This window comes from Camponotus vicinus, unplaced genomic scaffold (assembly GCF_025532165.1).
Source record: "Camponotus vicinus isolate PSW18456_S1 unplaced genomic scaffold, iyCamVici1.0 SCAF_8, whole genome shotgun sequence".
Lineage (NCBI taxonomy): Eukaryota > Metazoa > Arthropoda > Insecta > Hymenoptera > Formicidae > Camponotus > Camponotus vicinus.
Window position 1 is genome coordinate 9,221,479 of NW_028141980.1, and position 11,964 is coordinate 9,233,442.

Genomic DNA, 11,964 nt, shown 5'->3' on the forward strand with positions numbered 1-11,964 from the left:
ATATAAATGGATAAATGCATATGTATATTCAGTTAAAACAGTAAATTATTATATTTGCTTATATAATAAACACGATTTTTAACAAAGTACAATTTTCTTTGGTCGAATAAAAAGACAATTATGAAAAGCCATTATAATATTCACAAGTTTTATTTTTTTTACCGTGTAATTCATTTATAATTCATTATGAGTTGTCAATAAAATTAATATACAATGTTTTTTAGAGCAAGAAATTGTTATATGTGTTACAAACTAAGAAAGAAAATACATAGTAATAGCAGCAGGAATAGCCTCTTCTATCTTACAAGATCTTCGCGTGCCAAAAATTCATTAGATGTTGCATATTTTAAATGTACTGTTATTATCAATATTTATGATGTATTATTAACGGTATATTATATATATATATATTTTTAATTATTATTATTTATTATTATTATTACTTATTACATATATAAATCATATTTATTTATATGATTTATATAATATATATATAATGTATTTATATATATATTTATATATTTATAACGAACACCGCCCATTACACTACTAGAATTACAAATGGGAGCTTTCTTTACCACCTCTTAATAGATCTGATACTCAAAATAGATGATATATCGTCGATTACATTGAGACGCAGACTCTTAGTCAATCACTCTAGCAAAATGTTTGCAAATGTTCCACACAGTTCACTTCCCACTCTGTACTTTTCCCAAGTTGTGTGCGTCCTCCTTTCAAATTCATCGTAGCACACTCGTGGTGCACTTATCTTTGTAGATTATAGTACATATCTGTAATCAGAAATAGATATCGCGTCTACACTGCAATATTACTCCAAGATATGCATATAAACGCCGAATTTAATCAACATAATAAGAGATAGGTATTGAGTAGTTAACTTAATTAGAATCTTTTTTTATGCCAACAATGCAAAACTGGGTATAACAGTAACATTGTGTTGACACAAATTTTGTTGAATAATTAGCAACTTACACTTGCAACTTACCTAATTTAATAAAAAATCTCTGAAAAATACCTAATTCCCTCAATAGAAATAAAACAGTAATGAATATTTTAGTATATATCAATTTTTAAAATATATAATGCTAAAAGTATATACAGTTTTCGAATACAGATCGTTTCTCTTTTCTATTATATACATAATAATAAGGAAAATGAGAGTCACATGTATGATTCCATAAAGTACTGTATTATAGTTGTCAAAATATCTACAATGCATAAGAAATTATACTATAAAAACACACAATTTATTTGTCTGACAAATATTAAAAATTTCTCTATATAAAAATGAAACCTACCTGTGATTTTAATAGAATATATCTAGATAATCTTGTATCTGATAAAAAGAAAGAGAGAGAGAAAGTGGAAATAAATATTACATACAAGGATATTAAAGATTGTGAAGAAAGATTGCACCCTGAGAATTTCATTTTTTTTTTGTAACAATTTTAAATAGTTTTACCTATCATATTATTACAAAAAATATTATATTTCAAAACATACAATCCAATGATACGAATCATTGCACAGGAAATGGGAGTATTATTATAAATCGCAAGAAACATTTTCGCAAGCTTGCATAATGAATCATGCATGTATATTTTGTAGCACCTTTTTTTTATCAGTCAGAAACTAGAGTCTACCAAAGAAAAGAAACTTTTATAAATTTATAATATCTATTAATATCTAGTGTTTTACATAAACACCACTATGTACCTATACAATCAAAAAACATATCTATAGTGCTTTAAACAACTTTTATGCAAATTTTTGCTAAAATTATGCACTTATTTAATCGCGAATAAGTAATAAAACAGAGAAACTATATAGTAGGAAAATAATATTATGTTTTTAGGCACTATGTAACATAGATTACAACATTATTATGCGCAACTAATAATTCTGATTTTAATAAAGTCGTAATAATATAAATGTTACTTAAGAAGTAAAAAGGCGAGATATCGCATAATATTCAATATTAGCCATTCAATGAAATAACATTGCAAAAGATTTTGATTAAAAAGAATTATTTCGATCATGTGAGATTGCTATATATATTAGATATTTTTATATTGAAAAACTTGAACAGAGATATATTGCAATAATACTAAAAGAGAAATTCAACAAATAACCACAGATTCACGTCATTAGGATAGAAACATCAGAAAATTTAGAATTGTTTTCTTTGCATATACTTTGTGTAAACCATCTTTTAATTACAAGAAACTGTCAACATCAGCTAAATATCATACATCAATATTATAGTTACACATTTATATATCTTGCATTATAAATTTGATGGTCATATAATGGATCTTACTTTCACAATCCGCGCTTTTCTTTCTTATCTAATTATTTTAACCCACCGTGTTTGTTTATTATTCCAATAAATATAAAGAGGGCGAAAGTCGCGAGAGAATATACACTATAAAAAATATTAAAAACATATAACAGGAAATATAATATACTCTATGAAACTGCATGTGTGTGACTACTCAGAGATACCTCCCATATTATATAATATTAATACAAAAATCTGCTAAAAGCATTTCAAAGTGCAAATGTCTATTCTATACAATATTAAATTGATATATTTCCCCGTTTCCCTTTTTTTTCTTTTTTTTTTTTGATCGCGCTTTCATTTCATTATATATCAATTCTATTATTATAAAAATATGTGAACAGGTTGTTATACACCGAATATTTGATTTAATATATTCATTAGGCATATCAAATATTTTTCGGCTCCTCATTAATGGAATAATATCTCTTGTAGTTCTTTTTTCCAATTAATTTTAAAGACATTATATATATATATTCAAATAATGTAAAAATATATATAGATATACGAATATATATATTGTGAGACACATACGGATTTAGATAATCACTTGCAGCAATTGCCGGTTGCTGCCTTTTGCCCATCCGACTCGACTAGTCGACGACCTTGACCACTCGTACTTGCGCTTCCTGTCTGTTCGTTCTTAGGAAGCTTTTTAGCTGTTGAAAAAAAAAATATTTTTTTTTCCGTTTTATAATGACTGTGCATATGTCGACGTATTTTAATATTGTAGATATTTTCACTTTCCAAAAATGTTTTTACTGTTTAACATGATATGTTATCAACAGGTACAGAATTATCATGCACTTTGATTAGCGTTAATAACGTAATATAAGATGGAATAATATTTCTATGTATATATTATCAAACAAAATGGCAAATTTAATACAAACACACGTTATCGTTTGATAATACAACATTACTTTTTATAGCCTAATTATTTTGCTATAATATTTATATTATGTATAATAATGTAATGTATAATCATACATTAATAAGAAAGAAATAAAGGTATATATAGCTCACCAATTGCAAGGAATATGTCGTTGACATTCATCGCCGTCTTAGCAGATGTTTCCATGAAAAGAAGGCCATTTTCATCTGCATACGTTTGAGCTTCGTCATATTCGACAACTCTTTTATTTGCCAAATCTGCCTTGTTTCCAGCTAATGCTATTACTATACTCGGACTGGCTTGGCGCTGCAATTCTTTTACCCATGTTTGGGCACGTGAAAATGTATCCTAATAAAATAATAAATAAACATACATTTATTTCTGTACTTGCTGATTCATCTGTATCATAAGAATAAAAATCATAAATATTTCTCTCTCTTAAATACTCAAAAGAATTAACAAACTGCTTACCTGGTTTGTTATATCATATACAACAATGGCTGCTTGCGCACCACGATAATACATTGGTGCAAGACTATGATAACGCTCTTGCCCCGCAGTATCCCAAATTTCAAATTTTACAGTTGTGTCATCCAAACATACGGTTTGTGTTAGAAATGCAGCTAGAAAGAGTAATATTTGCCATAGTGTCAAGTAATCAATATAAAATAAATATACAAAGATCATATATATTTAATTTTTATTGTTATATAAGTATAATTTTTTGCTTGTTATAACAGGATATTATTATTATATTACAAATTTTTTTTAGAAATAAACAAATTATAAATATTTTTTTAAATGAGTTATTATATGTAGTTAAAAAAAATTAGAAATAAATAGCTTTATATCTAATTTAAAAAGATAAATTATATTTTGATAAATGTAGAATTGAGAAACACTATTATATATTAGTATTCTTACCACCAATTGTACTCTCCTGGTATTCATGAAACTGTCCTTTGACAAACCTTAAAACAAGGCTTGATTTTCCAACTGCCGATTCACCAAGTAAAACTAGCTTAAACTGACAAATTTTCCCTTGTGTCGATCCATTTGGCCTTTGAGCTGTACCCCGATTCGCCATGATCACCTGAAAACAAAATTTAATTTCTTAATTTTGATTAATTTTACAATTTTAGCTTTAAAAAATATCATTTAGTCGTGAATATATGTAAGGTCATGTCATGTTAAACTTCTAAGAAGCTTTTATTTGTTTTATGATAGGTTTTACATTTGTAGGTTTCATGTGTGGTGACATTTTTTTGTGTCTTTGGCTGGCAGATATGTTTAAATATTATAAAAATGAATATAAATCAAGGTGTATCTAAGAGTTATATTAACAATATGATGCAATATATCTCTAGAAATTTTAAAAATATTTAATATAAGTTGTAATAAAACATTTCTCTGAATATCTATTCATAATATAAAGTAAATAAAATGCTGATATTACTAATACTAAAAATCTAATCTCTAATTCAATATAAAACATACAAAAATTTTTAGAGATGTTTCTCAGGAAATTTTGTAGAAAAATAATATTTTGTCATAATAAGATTTTATAATTTGCAATTGCAATTGCTAACTAAAGTTCAATTAAGTAGATAAATGTCTATTTATACTGAAACTTTATACGCATGACAGATAAGCTGTTTCATGATAATTATGTTCTTAAACTGTATAGTTTACATACCTATTTTATTTCAATTAGGAATATAAAATAGGAAGCACAAATAAAAGATTGGACGTAATTTTGAAGGAAAAAGATGACTGAGAATAATTTGAAAGATGCAGAAGAGGCAAAAAATCATTTTAAGAGTAGATATTTTCACCAAACATGAAAGTGTAAGCGATAAGATAAGAATATTCAAAAAAACAAAGATTGTAGGATGAAACGGTATTAAAATAAAAGTATCATTAAGACAAGCCAGTAGTGTTTGAGAAATCTCAGAATATAAAGCGACTCAACTAAATCACTTGTATTTTAGTAGATCATTGCTGGATAATTATTCTGTGATTGAATGTGGCTAATTAGAATTCAGAATTCTCTAAAACAAGAACGATTACTTAGATTACTTACAAGCACGGTGATAAAATCGAAGGTAGCTAACTTATTTGAGAAACAAAAAAGAGTATAGGCTCTTTTTAACCCATTAAGAGAGGGACTGTTAATTATATTATCCAATTAACTCTTCATGCGACTAAAGTCGTCGAGAACGAGTTTTCCCGTATTACTTCCTTTTCTTTTATTATTATTATTATTATTTTTGGTTTATCAACGATCCCGAGAAGAGGCTAGCGCGAAAGAGGCCGAATACGGGAGTAGTCGTCACGAGAGGAGGCGATGCACCGACTTTTACGACAATCACGAGATTTGTCCGATGCTTGTAAAAAGGGTCTCCGCTCTACGTATCGTACGAGCCGTTTTTCGCCGTGACATTCGCGTCGAGGGAAAAATTCACCGAACGATTATTCTACGTCGCCGATAATCTCGAGTAGACGGGATACCATCGAAAAATCATGAGAAACCGTTAAAACGACGCGTCGACGATGAAGGAAAGGAGAAAGACGAGAACTCGGGAAAGAGCTATGTCGCGTATACTTGCGTGTGTGTGAGTGTGCGTGCGTGTATGTACGTGTGACGTGTGCGCAAGCGCGGCACAATGTATGTGTATGTGCAAACAAGAGGAGAGATAGACGATGCGAGATAGCGGAAAGAGATCGGAAAAGGAAAGAGAGGGAGCGAGCGAACGAGCGAGAGAGAGGAGAGAGAGAGAGGGAGAGGGAGCAGGAGGACAGAAGAGACGAATAAAGGGAGTGAACGAATGCGCCACGATTGTTACAGCCCTGAGTACTTGTCACCGCCCGTGACGTTGAAACGTCAGCAACATCCGAAATATTAGAACGCCCCTCGAAAACAACCGGAGCGCACCGTCACCCGAGAGTCACGTAGGTGACAAATACACGCGCTCTCTTCTCCTTTCGCCCTCCTTCTCTCTCCGTCTCTCTTGTCAGAATGTGGCACGCGTATAAACATCTTCCTCCGAATGTCCGGGGTGGGGAGGATATTATAATTTAGCGATTCGTTTCTTATCTCGCTCGCTCGTGTTCGCGCACTCTCAGGATGACGGACACCTGCCAAGGTGGAGATCATGAGTCTCGAGAGTATGCTTAACCTGTTTACGTTGAGGAGGTTCGCCGTTAGATTGATGCGCCGCGCTGGCTAGCTGCTTCTTGAGACGACGACGACGACGGCGGCGATGACGATGATGATGTTGTCGACGACGACGACGACGATGACGACAGGTGCAACGCGCAACGCTGCGCGACGATGATTAACGTCGATTCACTGTAGCGAGCCGAGTCGGGCTCGAGTCAGCACTTGCCACCGATAGATCGGCCCGTCGATCGAGCATAAATCGCGCAATCTATGTAGAACGTGTACATTTATGACAGCTCCCGAGTCGGCGAGAAGAGTTAGGATAGACAAGGTACACAGAACCACGCACGCAAAAACTCCAAAGACGACTCCTCTCTCCTTCTCTCCTTCTTCCTCTCTCTCGCGCGCGCGCGCGCGAACCGATCCCGTCAACTGTACTCGCACTTTCGTCTTCTCGCTCACTCTCTCTCTCTTTCTCGCGTCGTCTCTTCTCACTCGCACTTAGATATCGTCGCACACAACCTGCGGGAGGAGGCGTACGTCCCGGCGGTTTTATCGCTCGTTACACCTTCACGATTTAATCCTGCTATCGTTCCACGTTTCCTCCCGTAACCTACATCGATGAGCACCGACGACAGCGACGAACATACGTCGACAGCGAATGATCGGAACTTTGACACACCGTTGGGAGAGGGAGGGAAAGAGAGAGGGAGACAGAAGGAGAGAGAGAGAGAGAGACAGAGAGAAAAGGGGAAGATTACCGACACGCGCGATGCATACGGCGCTGCGTCACTTTTTGCCGACTCGTTCTGCTCCGTTTCCGTAGATCGTGCGACGCAGCCAACTGCTCGATTACTCGGTCGATTTCGCGGAACCGGAAACGCTGAATCTCGAAACGTCGAACGACTCTCTTTCTCTCTCTCTCGCGACTCCGCCGTTTTTCCTTCTTCGCGATTCACGAATGTATACGTACCGACTACTACGACAAGTAGGAAGCAGTATGTAGACCATAGACGTATAAAATACACAGACGCGGCTGTGGACGAGGGGAAATTTTGAAAATAGCAAGGGGGACGCATCGAAATGCGATCTTCGATCCTCTTCGGATAGGCTCGGTCAGCTGTCACTTGCGATAAGTTCCGTCCATTATTTATATGTTATGTATACGATAACTTATAATGACATTTTCAATGTATATACAATGAAATATTTTTTATTTCAATTCATTTCGAGCGATTAGAAATGTGAAATTTAAAATCCATAGCGAATACCTCACTAGATATACGCATGCTCCGTGATACATTTCTAGCAACTTGATAAAAAAAAATACCGCCCGATTCTATATTTTATGCTATTCGTTGATTGGCCCGCGCGGCAACAATGAATGCGATTAGTCAATTTAAATCAGACGGACCTTTAAAAATGGACGATTCGAACCGATTCATCTTACATCTGTTGGCTTTGTTCGCGATTCGAAAATACGCGCAGCAACAAAGTATTAAACTATGTCAAACTAGAACTCGTAATATTTTCTTGATAAATATCTTTGTTGACTTTTGACACGCGATTGTGTAATTTTTGATAGGACGCGGTGATCAGGAGTAATATAAATTTTCGAGAGAATTCGAGTTTTATATTCGATATACATTAGCTGAGAGGAGTAAATCTTGTCAAAATATTCGAACATAATATGGAGAAGTATCAACACATGAGAGCATTTATATCAGCGGCCTTAGATTATACCAAGCATCCCAGCGAAAGTGCTACATCTGCTATACAAAGGAGTCTTGGAGTAAATATATTACGACTTATTATAATATTATATATATATATATGTATTATATAATATTTTATCTTTATGTTAATTATATTTTGGAATCACAGAATTGCAAACACACAAGATTTATTATTTTAAATTATAAATTTATATTTTTTTAAGGTAATAAGCGTGTCACTGGATCTGAGTGTATTTGATCCTGGAACCAGCATAGTTGCAGAATTCTATGTGAGTCTGTACGAGCTTATGAATTCTGTAGGATCCCGGTCCACTTTGGTCTGGAGTGCTGTAGATGTTTTACAAAATGTTTGCAGAAATGTTCCCGCTAGACAATCGCTTATTCATACATACAAATTTACACCAATATTAGCGAGATTATTAGAGGTATAAAATATTAATATTGTGTTCTCTTGTTGTTGATAATTCTTTTTTTTTACAAAGAAATATATTTTTATCAAAATTATTTATAAGTTTTTTTAATAATTAGATTAATACATATTCTTTATTTGACATAGGCAAATGTGACATCTGAGAAAAGGATACGAGTATTAAAATTACTTCAGGAATTAACATATGGAATTAAAATATCGTGGCAAGAAGTTTATCTTTCATATTTAATCTCTACGTTAACTCAATGGGTAGTACAATCAAAGGAAGAAGAGATTATTGCACTTTCTTTAGGAGTGCTGGTAAATCTGTGTTATAAAAATCTTCCAGCAGTTTATACATTGATGCGTACCATCGATACCAAAGCATTCATCAGAACATTATTAAAACTCCAAGAGCATGTTAATACTAGTGTACAATGTTGCAAACTATTAATTATATTGGAGCCGACCAATACAAATATTTCTGAGAAATATATCATGGACTTTGCATCGATAACTTTCACAAATCTTAAAACAGCAATGGAACAAAAAAACGTTTTTTTATTGCGACACATTGTCGATTTTTTCAACGACGTCGTGCAAAATGAGCATTCGCGAAATATATTACTTACATATTCAAAGTAAGTCTATCAAATCAGATAATTGTACGACATAATATATAAGGATACTATATTTTTTGTTTTTGTTTATAGTTATGATAGAGATGTAAAAAATATACTAGCCACTTTGGAAGAAAATACAGATCCGGAATGCATTGCTGTTATGATGGAATTTTTACTGTCATTGGTGAAACTGAAATTATGTGTCTTAACTCCTTTATATCCTACTTGTATAAAATCGGCTATGACGTGGGTACCTGTAGAACAAGTATGAAATTTATTATTGCAATTTTTATTAATTTAATAATTGGAGATTTGAGATGGTGAAAAAAAAAATAATTTAATCTAAGTTTTTGTTCAAAAATTATAGGTGTGCTCCAAAGCTTTAGCACTCATACGAAACATCATCATCGATTCACGACGCACTAAAACTTGCGCGGAAGTTTTAACAGAGGTAGATCCGTCTGTTCTTATGCTTATAACGAATCCAGAAGATGAAATTAATGGACAAAATGGAAGTCAAAATGCAGAGACAGAAACAAAACAAGCTGAATTGATGCAACTGTTTCAAGAAATGATTAAAACTCCTGCACTTAAGAAAAAAATTATGCAATCGTTTAGCGAACACGTGATGCGTAGAATATTTATTCGCATATTAGATAATGAATTTTCCGCCGCTGGAGATTGGACCGGAAATTTCGTGCAAGTATGTTATCTAATACAAAATGTGTATACAATATTAAATAGTTGTATCAAATACCTATTTCCAATTTTGCAGAATGCTTCCATCAATCTTTACATTTATGCATTAGCTTTGACAGCAGATTTGGCAACAAGTCATTCCAATTGGTTGACATTATATTCTGAATTACTTAGTAGGAAGCAAATACAAATGATATTAGCATTAGCATTATTCACTGGTGATGAGGAAGTGAAACAAAAAGTCTTACAATTAACATCATCAACTGGATTTCCACAGGAATGGTAAGTATTTCCATGCATTAAAAATGTTTAATATTTTCATTTAACACAGTAGTAGTAGTAGTATATATGAAATTTCAGTTGTATATATGAAATTTCTGTTTGACAAGTATTTCTGCAGTGGCAGTTTGCATGAAAGAATTAGAACCATTAATGTTAATTCAAAGTAACAATAATGTATTGGAAGTCACAAATAAGGCATCGCTGAATTATACTGGGAATGAACTGGCACCATTATTTTCCATCACACAAGAAGAGCGCCTTGATGCATGTTTAGCCAAACTCAAATCAGCTTTTGAATCGAATCAGATAAACGATATTGCGACATCTGCAGTAATGGAATTATATGAATATAAGGTAATTTTTCTCTTTTCATATTTATAACTTGTATACAGTATATCTATATGCATTATATTGTAATTAATTTTACTAAAGTTAGCGGCAATGAGACATTCCGAAAGAGCGATGCAATCGAGTTTAGAAGCGGCGAATAATCACGGTACTAGTCTTCAACACAGATTAGCGCAAGTGGTAGCTGAGTCTAGTAGATTACATCAATTATTATTTGATACTCAGCAATGCTTGGAAGGAATAAGAGCTGAAAAATCTATATTAACAAAAACGCTTCATGAGAAGGAAGAGCAATCGAAGAAAGCAATTTTTGTAAAAAAACAAGTTAGTATTTGCTATAATTATATGAAATGTGTATGTAGTTATAATAATTTTTTTCTCTTTTATAATATGTCTTTGCACTTTTTCGTCATGCTTTTAGGAGATTGAATCATTGAGAAAAATTGTGACAGAAAAATCGGCAAATTTGGAGCACTTAAATAAGAAGTTAATACAATGTATAAATGAATTAGAAGCTAGCAATAGCAAGATTAATATTTTAAATAAAAAAATTCAGGAATTAGACAACGAACGTTTAACCGCAGAAAAGAAAGCTACAGATATGAGTAATAAAAATCACGAATTAAGTAAACATTTACAAAACATGAAAGATTCTCTCAGCAAAAAGGAACAGGTAAAATTAGCTTTTTTTTTACATGGAATTATTATTCTATGTTAATTAACCTTTATATTGTGTAGATTTTAGAGAAGAAGAATGCGGAAATAGAAATAAATCAAAGCAATATATCTGCGCTTAAACAAGAAATTCAACAAATGGTGCAAATGCTACAAACGCATGAACAAACCATACTAGAAAAAGAAAAAGACAATCAAAGAATGAAAGCGGAATTGACAGATTTGAGTCGCATGCGAGATATGATTTTTGAGCTTACTGCAAAAAACAAAGATGATTTAAATTCAAGTTAGCATTTCTTTCATTTTAAAATTATACTTAATAAACGGGGAAAATGCACATAATTGATTAATATAATTTTTATTCTTATCTAACATTCCTGCCTAATATAATCTTCTATTTAATTGTATGTTAATTCTTATTAACATTCTATATGATGATAGGAATTAACATCATATACACTTAAATAGAATACACATATTAAATTTAATAGATGATAAATGTAATATTTTTATCTCAGAAAATTTTTAAACAGAGCGGATTAATGAAATATAAAACAGAAAAATTTTATAAAAACGGTGCAAAATGTATATGTATTTTAACATCAATATTTATTGGATAAATGGTACGAACATGATTAAAAAATTTGTATATAAATAATTGATTATTGTTATCACTTATTTAAACATGATCAATATATTTTGATAAATTTTTGTACGTTTATCCATAGAAGACTATTCTAATATTTTTCTCGGAAATTAAAATGCAACTATG

General features: G+C 32.0%; 2 protein-coding genes across 7 annotated transcripts; one reads left to right on the forward strand and one right to left on the reverse strand.

The window, feature by feature from the left end:
• Nucleotides 1-27: 27 nt before the first annotated feature.
• Nucleotides 28-7,412, reverse strand: Rab5 (RAS oncogene family member Rab5). 4 transcript variants are annotated; one of them, XM_083105861.1, is made up of 6 exons: nt 7,394-7,412; nt 4,182-4,350; nt 3,729-3,880; nt 3,389-3,605; nt 2,897-3,021; nt 28-791 (listed from the first exon to the last, which is right to left on the reverse strand). In XM_083105861.1, exons 2-5 carry the CDS (start codon nt 4,342-4,344, stop codon nt 2,909-2,911), a joined length of 645 nt encoding a protein of 214 aa, XP_082961987.1. In that variant the 5' UTR covers nt 4,345-4,350; nt 7,394-7,412; the 3' UTR covers nt 28-791; nt 2,897-2,908. The 4 variants fall into 4 exon arrangements, with proteins under 4 accessions (XP_082961987.1, XP_082961984.1, XP_082961985.1 ...); XM_083105858.1 differs by lacking the exon at nt 7,394-7,412 and adding an exon at nt 6,437-7,387; XM_083105859.1 differs by lacking the exon at nt 7,394-7,412 and adding an exon at nt 5,341-5,961.
• On the forward strand, nt 5,501-11,534 carry LOC145975385 (protein CIP2A homolog L). 3 transcript variants are annotated; one of them, XM_083105852.1, is made up of 11 exons: nt 5,501-7,576; nt 8,006-8,212; nt 8,360-8,581; nt 8,713-9,206; nt 9,279-9,453; nt 9,556-9,891; nt 9,964-10,169; nt 10,277-10,523; nt 10,602-10,841; nt 10,939-11,190; nt 11,256-11,534. In XM_083105852.1, the coding sequence occupies exons 2-11, from the start codon at nt 8,111-8,113 to the stop codon at nt 11,481-11,483; spliced, it is 2,502 nt and encodes an 833-aa protein (XP_082961978.1). In that variant the 5' UTR covers nt 5,501-7,576; nt 8,006-8,110; the 3' UTR covers nt 11,484-11,534. The 3 variants fall into 3 exon arrangements, with proteins under 3 accessions (XP_082961978.1, XP_082961979.1, XP_082961977.1); XM_083105853.1 differs by having other exon boundaries at nt 5,501-7,556; XM_083105851.1 differs by lacking the exon at nt 5,501-7,576 and adding an exon at nt 7,599-7,915.
• The last annotated feature ends 430 nt before the right edge of the window (nt 11,535-11,964 follow it).